At 38.7% G+C, this 14,693-nt stretch overlaps 1 protein-coding gene and 1 non-coding gene across 3 annotated transcripts; both read left to right on the forward strand.

Moving 5' to 3' along the window:
• Positions 1–2,407: 2,407 nt before the first annotated feature.
• LOC129091271 (H/ACA ribonucleoprotein complex subunit DKC1-like) lies at positions 2,408–14,091 on the forward strand. Of its 2 annotated transcripts, none has more exons than XM_054598833.1 (15): positions 2,408–2,467; positions 4,514–4,569; positions 4,650–4,736; positions 5,766–5,857; positions 5,991–6,175; positions 6,318–6,382; positions 6,714–6,840; positions 6,990–7,117; positions 7,362–7,505; positions 8,752–8,872; positions 9,053–9,171; positions 9,257–9,360; positions 12,704–12,746; positions 13,091–13,261; positions 13,671–14,090. In XM_054598833.1, the coding sequence occupies exons 1-15, from the start codon at positions 2,452–2,454 to the stop codon at positions 13,731–13,733; spliced, it is 1,521 nt and encodes a 506-aa protein (XP_054454808.1). In that variant the 5' UTR covers positions 2,408–2,451; the 3' UTR covers positions 13,734–14,090. The 2 variants fall into 2 exon arrangements, with proteins under 2 accessions (XP_054454808.1, XP_054454809.1); XM_054598834.1 differs by having other exon boundaries at positions 2,412–2,467; positions 4,517–4,569; positions 13,671–14,091.
• LOC129091864 (small nucleolar RNA SNORD83) lies at positions 8,905–8,981 on the forward strand. Its single transcript, XR_008531242.1, has one exon. It is a non-coding gene; the product is annotated as a small nucleolar RNA SNORD83 (small nucleolar RNA).
• Positions 14,092–14,693: the final 602 nt, after the last annotated feature.

Here is a 14,693-nt window from a genome sequence, read left to right on the forward strand (position 1 = left end):
ATAGGAGACTCAAACTTTTGGATCATTTTAATTATGAGACTAATTTTGTTAAAACACCATTCACTAATCCCTCCACATGGGAACCTAGATCGGAAACTGTCTCGTCCCCAATCAGAATCAGAATGTTTGTGGTGATTGGTTTGTGGGTATTTCAGCCCGGTGTGCCTTATAGTCTCTGCCAGATCGTGCCAGTTAATACCTGAGCCTTTCCAGCGTTTAGTAAGTTTTGTTATACTCTGTTTGCCTGTGATTTCTTTGCCCTGTTTTGATTCTGTGTTTTGGATACCTTTGCCTTGGACTCTGTTCTGACTTTTGGATTTTTGACCTCTGCCTGCCTATTGACTACGAGACTGTTTTTGCCCTTTGGATTGTTGCTCGAGATCTTTATTAAATCTACTCTGAACCAAGAGCTGTGTGTCTGCTAGTGGGTCCTTTTCTACTGAATCCTTAACACACCTAGGCAGTAACCCAGAGATTGTTATAAAACCAGCTGCTAAAGGTTCTCAAATTGTAATTATGGATAGGGTGCAGTACTTACAGGAGGCAGACAGACAGTTAAGCAACGTCAAACACGATGCTCCACTGCCTCACCTGATTCAACCTGGAACACAGAAAAGGATACAGGAAGTAGTATCAGAATTATTCAGAACAGACTAACAAAATAAACAAATGATTTATCTGTTTGGACCAGGCATCCCCAGACCGAGACAGTTCTATCTCCTCCCAAAGATACACAAAGCCCCAGAGAAGTGGACAATCCCTTTTAGAATTCCATGTGGTCGGCCTATTGTAAGTGACTGTGGCTCAGAGTCCTACCGTGTTGCAGAGTACATTGATTCGTTTATCAACCCTCTTTCACAAAAACATGCCAGTTATGTGAAAGACACGTATGATTTTGTGGATAAACTAAAGAGCTTGACTACATCAAAAGATGCATTCCTCCCTTCCATAGACATAAATTCACTCTATACTAACATTGACACGGCTCTGGGCCTACAGTCGGTTCGAAATGTTTTTAACAAATATCCTGATTTTAAACGGCCGGATGAAGCCATTTTAAAGTTATTGGAACTAAGTCTAACAAGGAATGATTTTCAGTTTAACGAAAAGTACTATCTCCAGATCCACGGCACAGCTATGGGCAAAACATTTGCCCCATCTTTTGCCAACCTGTATATGTGCTTTTGGGAGGAAACAGCTTTTATCAAATGCAAAACCCTGCCATTACTATACTACATATTTGGTATCTGGGGTAACTCTATCACAGAATTTGAAAACTTTTTAGTGGTTTTGAACTCACAACATCCTGCCATTACGATCACACACAATATACAAAAGGAGAAATTGGAGTTTTTAGACAAGTGTTTTTTATTCCAGGGATCGGAGAAACCAAATAATTGGCAACCAGAGTGTTTTTAAAAGAAACTGACAGGCATGCTCTCCTCCACAAATCCAGTTATCATCCCAAACACACATTTAGGGGCATAATAAAATCACAATTACTTCGGTTCCATAGAATCTGCAGCTTTCCAGAGGACGTGGAAAAGGCCACACAAACGCTTTTTCAGCCTTAAAACCACAGGGCTATTCGAAAAGGTTCCTGAGGGAGATAAAAGCAGAGGTCAAGCAGGCATTCAAGGACAAGGGCCAGCATACAGCAGAACAGGAGAACTGTATTTTAATACCGATGGTAACAACCTACTCGCATACCTTAGCCTGCCTCAGCTCCAGTTTTAAAATTCACTTTCAGCAGGCTCAGAATGAGTGTGAGGCCCTGAGAAATTTTAAAGTAATCTCTGCTTTTAGGAGGAACAAAAACCTGAGAGATATTTTAGTACACTCCAGTCTCACCAAGAGGTCCAAGAGAGTTTCCCTGCAGGAGAACCATCATAGCAATAAATACATAGGCAACAAATATTCGGGTCTAGGAGCACCTATTTGGCAGAAGGTCAGCCTCAAGACAGCCAATGTGGTATATGCCATCAGATGTTCTCTCTGCAAAAAACTATACATAGGGGAGACACAGAACACATTAGAGTGCAGACTGAAACAACCCATACATCTTATTAAAAAAGGTGACAGAGCCACGGTTTTATATCTACATTTTAAAGAACATGGTTTTAGTCATTTTTTTAATCATATATATATATATATATATATATATATATATATATATATATATATATATATATATATACATATATATGTATATATGTATATAAATATATATGTAATATATATATATATATATATATATATATATATATATATATATATATAATATATATATATATATATATATATATATATATGTGTGTACACATAGCCTCCCTCCAGCAGGGGGCGCTCCCCTCTAGAGGAGGTTCTTCTTCTTCTCTGGAGGAGGTTCTTCTTCTTCTCTGGAGGAGGTTCTTAGTCAGACTCAGCAGCTCGTTCAGTCTCTGCGAAAAGATGTCGGACACAGAAGGTGAGTCCTCCACGTGCTGCTGGAACTGACCGTTTACACTTTAACACACATGTGTATATGTATGTATATATGTATTTATATATATATACATGTATGTATATATGTATTTATATATATATACATACATATATATATATGTATATACATGTATGTATGTATATACATATATATACATATACACATGTATATACATACATACATGTATATACATGTATGTATATACATATGTATGTATATACATATATGTATATATATATATACATATATATATATATATATGTATATATATATACATATGTATGTATATATATATATATATATATATATATATATATATATATATATATGTATATATATATACATATATGTATATATATATATACATGTATGTATATATATATACTATATATATATATATATATATGTATATACATACATGTGTGTATATATATATATATATATGATATATGTATGTATGTATATACATGTGTATGTATGTATATATATGTATATACATACATATATGTATATACACACACGTGTGTGTATATATACAATATATGTTTATATATGTATATAAACATATATGTATATACTCTGAAGTAACGGGTCCGTTTACACTTTAACATGTTTATATATGTTGATATATATTTATATATGTTGATATATATTGTTCTCAGCTAATGGAGGATCATCTTATTGATTATTGTAATTTCCCCAGTGTGGGACTAATAAAGGCTTAATTATCATCATTATTATTATTATTATTATCATATTATTATCATTTATTATTATCTTTATCTTAATCTTCTTCGTCTCTGGTCGGCGGTTCTCCTCCAGAGACGTGTTTTATGTTAAAGGTTATATATGTGTGTGTTTTATGTTGAAGGGTTATATATGTGTGTGTTTTATGTTAAAGGGTTATATGTGTGTGTTTTATGTTGATGTTAAAGAGCTTTTATGTCACGGGCCGCGGCAGGACGCACGTGATGTTAGCTTTATATGTGCTGTTGATGACTGATCAGCTGTATCGATCACAGTGTGCTGTTGATGACTGATCAGCTGTATCGATCACAGTGTAGTGTAGTGTTATCTAATGTAATATAATGTAATATAGTGTAACGTAATGTAACGTAATGTAATAGTGTAACAGCAGGTCCTTCATGCAGCCTGTTAGCTTAGCTTAGGCTAACGACCACGTGGAGGAGGAGGAGGCCACGTGGCTGCTTCTCTTTCCTCCATTCATGACCTGAACTCCTCTGCAAACCACTGTTATATTTATATAGTTATATTTATATTATTATATTTACATTATTATATTTACATTATTATATTTATATAATATTTATATTTATATTTATATAGTTATATTTACATTATTATATTATATATAGTTATATTTATATTATTATATTTACATTATTATATTTACATTATTATATTATATTTATGGCGTTATATTTACATTATTATATTTATATAATTATCTTTATAGAGTTATATTTACATTATTATATTTATATTATATTTATGGCGTTATATTTATATAATTATATTTACATTATTATATTTTATAGCGTTATATTTATATAATTATATTTATATTATTTATTATTATTTTATAGCGTTATGTTACATTATTATATTTACATTATTATATTTATATAATATTTATGGCGTTATATTTATATAATTATCTTTACATTATTATATTTATATAATATTTATGGCGTTATATTTATATAATTATCTTTACATTATTATATTTATATTATATTTATGGCGTTATATTTATATAATTATATTTACATTATTATATTTATATTATATTTATAGCGTTATGTTACATTTATTAAGGTCAGTCCAACACTTGCTGCTTTCATTCTGAATAAACTACATTCACTGATTTCTCCTCGAAGTTGAAGGTGAAATCTGAACGATTGTGAAAGTTGATTTGGGAAAGTCTGCCTGATGTTTTATAATCTAGGAGCCTCATTTAACTTAAAACAACCTTCTTAAACTAAAGAATCTGTGATTGTGTTTCAGCAGCTTCGGTGAAGAAGAGGAAAAAGGCAAAGAGAGTCAATGAAGAAGACGTTGGGGTGAGTGTGAAGAAGAACCCGTCACGTGGAACCCGTTACATCTCCTCTGGATGAAGATAACAGTGTCTTTTGTTTCACAGGAGATCCAGCAGAGCGGAGACTTCCTCATCCAACCCGAGTCCAAGGTGGCCTCTCTGGACACGTCACAGTGGCCCCTGTTACTAAAGGTAAACCTCCTGAGTTCACCTGTACCTAAACCTCCTGAGTCCTGAGTTCACCTGTACCTAGTTCACCTGTACCTAAAGGTGAAGCTCCTGAGTTCACCTGTACCTAAAGGTAAACCTCCTGAGTTCACCTGTTCCTAAAGGTGAAGCTCCTGAGTTCACCTGTTTCTAAAGGTAAACCTCCTGAGTTCACCTGTTTCCTAAAGGTGAAGCTCCTGAGTTCACCTGTTTCTAAAGGTAAACCTCCTGAGTTCACCTGTTCCTAAAGGTGAAGCTCCTGAGTTCACCTGTTTCTAAAGGTAAACCTCCTGAGTTCACCTGTTCCTAAAGGTGAAGCTCCTGAGTTCACCTGTTCCTAAAGGTAAACCTCCTGAGTTCACCTGTTCCTAAAGGTAAACCTCCTGAGTTCACCTGTTCCTAAAGGTGAAGCTCCTGAGTTCACCTGTTCCTAAAGGTGAAGCTCCTGAGTTCACCTGTTCCTAAAGGTAAACCTCCTGAGTTCACCTGTTCCTAAAGGTGAAGCGCCTGAGTTCACCTGTACCTAAAGGTGAAGCTCCTGAGTTCACCTGTTGACAGAACAGGTGAACCAGGTAAACAGTCCCCTGAAGGTGACACATGCATCAGAATTGATGAATCTGTTCATTTAGTTTTCCTGTGTTGTAGAGGAATGTTGTAATATAAACACGAGTCTTACGCATGTGAAGTGATGAAGAAGTTTATCCATTCTCAGAGCGGCCATCTTGTCCCAGTCATCGCCTCTGCCCTCGTTCTGGGGGCGGGGCCTCTCTGCCGTGGTGCCGGCGTTGTCTTGGCGTTCTGCCGGACGGCGACCCGAAACTGCACAGAGAGAACGACGCGACTTGACCGCTGCCAAGACGATTGACTGTTCTGATCCCATGACGACTCTGTTTATACATAAATAATATCTAAAGCTTAGTGTTTGATGTTGAGCAACAAGTTCAACAGAAGAACAGTTAGTTAGTCCTCGTTATAAAACTGAAGTCTCATTTTACTTAAACTTGTTTTGTGCAGAATTTTGATAAACTGAACATCCGGACGGCTCATTACACTCCTCTACCGAACGGCAGCAACCCTCTGAAGAGGACCATCCAGGATTATGTCAGGTAATGCTACGCTAACAACATCCAGGATCATGTAATGCTACGCTAACAACATCCAGGATCATGTAATGCTACGCTAACAACATCCAGGATTATGTCATGACTTATGCTAACCATTGATTGAACTTCCTGTCAGGTCGGGCTTCATCAACTTGGACAAACCGGCGAACCCGTCGTCTCACGAGGTCGTGGCGTGGATTCGGAGGATCCTGCGGGTCGAGAAGACGGGTCACAGCGGGACGCTCGACCCAAAGGTCACCGGTTGCCTGATCGTCTGTGTGGATCGAGCCACACGACTGGTCAAGTCCCAGCAGAGCGCGGGTACAGAGATGACCACTTCCTGTTTGTTCTGTAACTGATGGTTATTAATCTGCGTGGTGCTGAATGTCTCCACCCGGCTGTCAGGCGTGTGAGCACAGTAAAACCCAGCAGCCCCCCTCACTACTCTCTGTGTGTGTTGCAGGTAAAGAGTATGTGGGGATCGTTCGGCTGCACAATGCGATAGAGAGCGAGCACACCCTGGCCCGGGTGAGTCCGACTACTCGTTACGTCATGAACGGTCACTCAGAAACTAAACATTAAATTAGAAATTCATTCAGGAACAGAAAGGAATGTGGATTTATGCCAGAGCTCCTGTTTTAACATTATTATAATTATTCTAACATTATTTTAAGGTTTCCTATATAGAAACAAGATACATTTGATGGCTATAATTATGGTCTGTACACAAATCTGCAGTTTGATTTTTAGAAAATGATCCAATCAGGCCAGAAAACGCATTCTCTGGCCTGGGGCGTGCTCTGATTGGCTGGCTGTGTGTTTGTCATGTGACTGTTGCTGACGCAGTTTCTATCTGCAGGCGTTGGAGACGCTGACGGGCGCTTTGTTCCAGCGACCGCCGCTGATCGCTGCCGTGAAACGTCAACTCAGGGTTCGGACAGTCTACGAAAGCAAACTGATCGAATACGACCCTGAGAGGAGATTAGGTAAGATCGATAATCAATACACATCTGTCAGAGTAGTGAAAAGTACTCTCTATATTTTTATTACTGGTTTAATGGGGGTCATATGTCGGCGCTGTCGCGATGATGTCAGCATCGCACTGATGTCAAGGTCACATGGTTCTGCGTTGCAGGTATCTTCTGGGTGAGCTGTGAAGCAGGAACTTACATCCGGACTCTGTGTGTCCACCTGGGCCTGATGCTCGGGGTAGGTCAGATGCAGGAGCTGAGGAGAGTCCGTTCTGGAGTGCTGGGAGAGAAGGTCAGTGTCACTTCCTGTGATGTCACATTCAAAGTGTTGAGTTCAGGCCTGCTGCTCGGTGCCGGTCTGTTAATTAGACTTTGGAACAGAAACCTGCAGCGGAGGTCCAGACCTGATCCTCTGTGGGGTCTGGAGGATCACTGCTGCTGACATCATCATGACATCACGCTCTCTGCTGATGACATCATCATGACATCCCTCATATATATATATATATATATATATATTGTTTGTGTGTGTTCAGGACCACATGGTGACGATGCACGACGTTCTGGATGCTCAGTGGCAGTTTGACCACAACAAAGACGAGACGTATCTGAGGAGAGTCGTGTTTCCTCTGGAGAAGCTGCTGGTGTCTCACAAACGTCTGGTGATGAAGGACAGCGCCGTGAGTAGTCCTCCTCTCACTTACCGTATTTTCCGCACTATAAGGCGCACTTAAAAGCCTTTAATTTTCTCAAAAAACCGGAGCGCCTTATATATGGATTAATTCTGGTTGTTTACTGACCTCGAAGCGATAATTTTCTCAAAAAACCGGAGCGCCTTATATATGGATTAATTCTGGTTGTTTACTGACCTCGAAGCGATTTTGTGTGGTACACGGCGCTCTGTCAACATGTTTTAGTACGACTTTGGTAAACTACAAAGCCGCACCGCAGCAGCATCACGGCCACCGTAGTCAGGAGCGTCACGGAGTAATACACACTGTGCTTCACCATAATATCACAGTGTGTGTGTATAAGGACCCAACATGGCTCCGGTCAAGAGACACGCTTACGACGCGGACTTCAAACTCAAGGCTGTCAGTCACGCAGGAGAACATGGGAATAGAGCAGCTGCGAGAGAATCCAACATTAATGAATCAATGGTACGGAAGTGGAGGAAGTTTGACTGACTGACTGTTTTGTTTCGCTTAATGCGCCTTATATATGAAAAAAGATCGAAAATAGACCATTCATTGACAGTGCGCCCTATAGTGTGGAAAATACGGTACATATATTATGTTAATATTATATATATATATATATATATATATATATTTGTATTCAGTAATGCAGCTCAATGAACCTTTATTAATATATTATGTTTTTTATACTTTATTTGATCAAAGTCAGTTTCACAGAATAATTCCTCCAGTCTTTTCTCATAATACAGCAACCCTTTGATTTAATAAAGCATTATTTTATAGAATTAATAACCACCTGTGACTTTCAGTCTTTAACGTTCTACATACCGAGCTCTGATTGGTTGGTGGAGTTGACCTACAATCTCAAAAAAATAAAAAGCATATATATATTTAAATTTACTCCATAAACATGAACTGAAACACCCGTCGACCAGCAGGTGGAGACATATACCATCAAATATATTCACTGAAAAACTCAAATCTATTTCTTTACTTCTGGTCCTTTGACTTCACTTCTCTCTGCTGAGGAGAAACTGAAACCACGACAACGTGGAGCCGCCATGTTTGAGGCTCATGATGACATCATTTGTTCAACAAGCTCTGATTTTAATGTTCAAGCTGTTTACGTGATGAGCTAGTGAACCAGAGAGGGAAACGTCATTTATTAAATACCTGTTCATCTGCTCCTTCATGAGACTCACCTGAGCGCTCTGACTGTTGATTCCAGGTGAACGCCATCTGTTACGGAGCCAAGATCATGCTGCCGGGTGTCCTCCGGTACGAAGACGGCATCGAGATGAACCAGGACATCGTTGTCATAACGACCAAGGGAGAGGCCATCTGCACAGGTGAGGTGTGTGTGAGTGCGTGCGTGCGTGTGGCCACATGATGAGCTCAGTAGATGCAGCAGCCTTCGGGCCGTGATGACCTGCTATCTATCACCCTTTTCTGATGGCTCATGAATATTTCCACACAAACATATGAACCAATCGCATGTGACTTTATTTAACGAGGCCGTTCTCCTCCAGCGGTCGCTCTGATGACCACGGCGGTGATCTCCACGTGTGATCACGGCATCGTGGCCAAGATTAAGAGGGTCATCATGGAGAGGGACACCTATCCTCGGAAGTGGGGTCTAGGTCCGAAGGTAACACCTGAACTGTGACGCTTCATGATGATAAATAAAGGTTCTTTACACATTTAGTCTCGGAACTAACAGCTTGTTTCTTCAGGCCAGTCAGAAGAAGATGATGATTCAGAAAGGACTCCTCGACAAACACGGAAAGGCCAACGGCAGCACGCCCAACGACTGGAAGAGTCAATACGTGGACTACAGGTAAGCCTCAGCTGAGGGGGCGGGGCCAGTAGTTAGGTGTGTTCGTTGTATCTCATGTGCAGACAGTTATCCCTTACTGATCTGACGTGGTCTCTAAGGGAGTCAGTCTGCTACAGGAACTTTCAGGCTTGAGCTTCTTCACTCTGCTGCTTGCTGAGCTGCAGCTCACCTGAGAACAGTGATGTCATCAGGCTGATACCTCAAATATTAAACATTCTCCTTATTCCCTTTGGCTGAGAATTAAGTTTATTATTATTAATATTATGTATATAATTATTACTAGACTTATCAGATGACGTTGGTGATGATCTGGTATCAGGCCAGACTGTTTTAAATGGTCACATGGTAGTTTAGTGACTGTTTTTAAATGGACACATGGTGGTTTAGTGACTGTTTTTAAATGGTCACATGGTGGTTTAGTGACTGAAATGGTCACATGGTGGTTTAGTTTACTGACAGACTTTTTAAATGGTCACATGGTAGTTTAGTGACAGACTGTTTTAAATGGTCACATGGTAGTTTAGTGACAGACTGTTTTTAAATGGTCACATGGTGGTTTAGTGACTGACAGACTGTTTTTAAATGGTCACATGGTAGTTTAGTGACAGACTGTTTTTAAATGGTCACATGGTGGTTTAGTGACAGACTGTTTTTAAATGGTCACATGGTGGTTTAGTGACAGACTGTTTTAAATGGTCACATGGTAGTTTAGTGACAGACTGTTTTTAAATGGTCACATGGTAGTTTAGTGACAGACTGTTTTTAAATGGTCACATGGTGGTTTAGTGACAGACTGACTGTTTTTAAACATGGTCACATGGTCACATGGTTTAGTGACAGACTGTTTTAAATGGTCAAATGACAGACTGTTTTAAATGGTCACATGGTGGTTTAGTGACAGACTGTTTTAAATGGTCACATGGTAGTTTAGTGACAGACTGTTTTTAAATGGACACATGGTAGTTTAGTGACAGACTGTTTTAAATGGTCACATGGTGGTTTAGTGACAGACTGTTTTAAATGGTCACATGGTAGTTTAGTGACAGACTGTTTTAAATGGTCACATGGTAGTTTAGTGACTGTTTTTAAATGGACACATGGTGGTTTGACTGACTGTTTTAAATGGTCACATGTGGTTTAGTGACAGACTGTTTTAAATGGTCACATGGTGGTTTAGTGACAGACTGTTTTAAATGGTCACATGGTGGTTTAGTGACAGACTGTTTTAAATGGTCACATGGTAGTTTAGTGACAGACTGTTTTAAATGGTCACATGGTGGTTTAGTGACAGACTGTTTTAAATGGTCACATGGTAGTTTAGTGACAGACTGTTTTTAAATGGTCACATGGTAGTTTAGTGACAGACTGTTTTAAATGGTCACATGGTGGTTTAGTGACAGACTGTTTTAAATGGTCACATGGTGGTTTAGTGACAGACTGTTTTAAATGGTCACATGGTGGTTTAGTGACAGACTGTTTTAAATGGTCACATGGTGGTTTAGTGACAGACTGTTTTAAATGGTCACATGGTGGTTTAGTGACAGACTGTTTTAAATGGTCACATGGTGGTTTAGTGACAGACTGTTTTAAATGGTCACATGGTAGTTTAGTGACAGACTGTTTTTAAATGGTCACATGGTGGTTTAGTGACAGACTGTTTTAAATGGTCACATGGTGGTTTAGTGACAGACTGTTTTAAATGGTCACATGGTGGTTTAGTGACAGACTGTTTTAAATGGTCACATGGTGGTTTAGTGACAGACTGTTTTAAATGGTCACATGGTGGTTTAGTGACAGACTGTTTTAAATGACAGACTGTTTTTAAATGGTCACATGGTGGTTTAGTGACAGACTGTTTTAAATGGTCACATGGTGGTTTAGTGACAGACTGTTTTAAATGGTCACATGGTGGTTTAGTGACAGACTGTTTTAAATGGTCACATGGTGGTTTAGTGACAGACTGTTTTAAATGGTCACATGGTAGTTTAGTGACAGACTGTTTTAAATGGTCACATGGTAGTTTAGTGACAGACTGTTTTAAATGGTCACATGGTGACAGTTTTTAAATGGTCAGTGACAGACTGTTTTAAATGGTCACATGGTGGTTTAGTGACAGACTGTTTTAAATGGTCACATGGTTTAGTGTTTTTAGTGACAGACTGTTTTAAATGGTCACATGGTGGTTTAGTGACAGACTGTTTTAAATGGTCACATGGTAGTTTAGTGACAGACTGTTTTAAATGGTCACATGGTGGTTTAGTGACAGACTGTTTTAAATGGTCACATGGTGGTTTAGTGACAGACTGTTTTAAATGGTCACATGGTAGTTTAGTGACAGACTGTTTTAAATGGTCACATGGTGGTTTAGTGACAGACTGTTTTAAATGGTCACATGGTGGTTTAGTGACAGACTGTTTTGGTCAATGGTCACAAATGGTGGTGGTTTAGTGACAGACTGTTTTAAATGGTCACATGGTGGTTTAGTGACTGACAGACTGTTTTAAATGGTCACATGGTGGTTTAGTGACAGACTGTTTTAAATGGTCACATGGTGGTTTAGTGACTGACTGTTTTTAAATGGTCACATGGTGGTTTAGTGACTGACAGACTGTTTTAAATGGTCACATGGTGGTTTAGTGACAGACTGTTTTAAATGGTCACATGGTGGTTTAGTGACAGACTGTTTTAAATGGTCACATGGTGGTTTAGTGACTGTTTTTAAATGGTCACATGGTGGTTTAGTGACTGTTTTTAAATGGTCACATGGTGGTTTAGTGACAGACTGTTTTAAATGGTCACATGGTGGTTTAGTGACAGACTGTTTTAAATGGTCACATGGTGGTTTAGTGACAGACTGTTTTAAATGGTCACATGGTGGTTTAGTGACAGACTGTTTTAAATGGTCACATGGTGGTTTAGTGACAGACTGTAACCCTTAAAGTTCAAATGATGATAAAGAGAAAGATGAGGTCAAAGTAGCGGCTCCATGCTGGCTGACCTTAGTTTGACCTTTCTAGCACTGGGATTGTATACATGAGATGTGATTGTCCTTATTACTCTTAATATCACCAGTAAATGTGATCAACTGATACCAGACTGTGGCAGTTAATGGTTCTTCTAAACTCCTTCTAGAAGGTCTTAGTGTTTGATCTGATCCCCGTCTGTTTCTGGGTCACATGTTGGGGATGAATGAAGTACTCTGGTATCACTGTAATGCTTTTTAAACTAAACAATACGTGATGATGTCACACTGACCGTGGTGATGTCACACTGCTTTGCAGGTTCAGTTTTAATGTTTAGATTAAAGTCTTGTTTCTTAAACTGTTTTTGTTTTGATTGACAGTGTTTCCAAGGCGACTGCGGAGTCATGTGACACTTCAGCCAAGGTAAACTATATGTCAATAAAAACACAAGTATATGAATAGGTTGTGTACACTGTAGATCAGAGTATAAATGTGTACATGATTACGACTTTACAACTGTTTCAGCAGCATGTATTAAAGCTGGTTAATTTGTCTAATAAGAACAATTCCTAACATAATCAATATTTATTGATCATAATCGCTCAAAGCATCACCAGCAGTTCACTGACTCACCTCTAGGTGTTGTCACTGGTCACTAATCTCTGATTGGCTGTTTGCATGATGTCACTGGTTGTAAGTGACAGTGGCAACATGTCGTCCAATCGGAGCAGACTTACCTGATGTTCTCTGACCTTTGTGCTCTACAGAGGAAGAGGGAGGTGACGGACAGCGACGGCGAAGCACCAACGACGCCCAGCACGCCGACGGCTGAGGAGGTGAAGAAGAAGAAGAAGAAGAAGGAGAAGAGGGTGAAACTGGAGGAGGCGGAGCCTGAGGAGGTGGTGGCGGAGCCTGAGGAGGCGGAGCCTGAGACGGAGGTGAGAAATTACTATCAAGGTTTTAATCAGACATCCATGTGAATATAACAAACTAATAAAGGAACTCTATGTTTATCTTTAAAACCACTTAAAAACGATCACTGATCTGATATTATATTATAATCATAATATTAAATCCGTCCACTAGTTAAATTTTATCTGCTTTCTGGTTGTGAAAGTGATCTTTACATTAAATCAGTGAACTGGTAACTGAATTTTTTTTTTTTCTTTTTTTCTTTAATGATTGAACAGCTGACTATTACAAAATGATCCCCACTAGATTTAAGAATAAGCTCTAAACTTAAAACAATAATCAGTTCGTCAGACTGACCTCTGGAAATAAACAGCCATATTTCAGATGTGTTGAATATAATTGTATTAATAGTGAATTGTAATGTGTATCTTGTAGGTTGTGAGTGAGAAGAAGAAGAAGAAGAAAAAGAAACTAAAAGACGGCGACTCGCCAGAGTGACCACGGTGGATCAACAGATGGACAGGAAACTGTGACTCCGCCCACTGACACACCTGTCTGAACACGAAGCGTTCAGGAGTTTTAGAATAATGGACGTGCAAAGAAAGGACTTTTTTTGTTTTTTTTATATACATTTTATTGTTTTTGTTTTTTCTTTCAGCTGTAAATACCTGAACAAGAAGTCTGTTTTGTAATTTGAAAATAAGTCTGTTTTCTGTATATAAAAATGTCTTCAGCTGGATTGAGATATAAAGTTGTGTTCACTGTTTCGATAAGATCTTCATAGATTATCAGTTTAGGTGAAATACACACATTTAATCTTTTATGTCTTGAACCGGATCGTTGTGTTTGCTAACGTGTCGTGGACGGGGGGGGGGGGGGCCTTTACTTTTTTTTTTTTTTTTTTTTTTTTTTTTTTTTTTTTTTTTTTTTTTTTTTTTTTTTTTTTTTTTTTAAATTCACAGGCATACCTACTCTGCTGAAAAATACAAATCTTGGAGCCTCATATTTTCCACAGAAAGCTGGGGTTATGAGCTAGGGCCATGAAGTTAGACTCAGAGGGGCTAAGTAAAGTGCTGTCAAGTTGCATTTTGGGACATAAAGCCACAGTGGTATTTCTTTGGGTTGGTTCTTAACTGTCCCTGCAGCATTTAGAAATGAATCCACCAGTATATTGTGATATTCATTGCTTGAGTAATCCTATCCATACTCTATACAGATTTGAATACAGTGTCAGGTCAGGAACAGTAACTCGGGGTTTCTACCTGAACTAGTTCTCCTCTTTTAAGGCCATGGGAAACCTCCAGTGTCACGTAGAACTCAAAAATGTGTTTCTTTGAATCTCTGGGTCCTCTGTTCTTACTCTTGTCAGCTGGATAATTGGCACTTGAAGTTGAAAAATATACTAATTGATTTCATCCATCATAAACCATCATATGAATTATTAAGACTTGTTAACAC

The sequence above is a fragment of the Anoplopoma fimbria genome, chromosome 5 (assembly GCF_027596085.1).
Source record: "Anoplopoma fimbria isolate UVic2021 breed Golden Eagle Sablefish chromosome 5, Afim_UVic_2022, whole genome shotgun sequence".
Lineage (NCBI taxonomy): Eukaryota > Metazoa > Chordata > Actinopteri > Perciformes > Anoplopomatidae > Anoplopoma > Anoplopoma fimbria.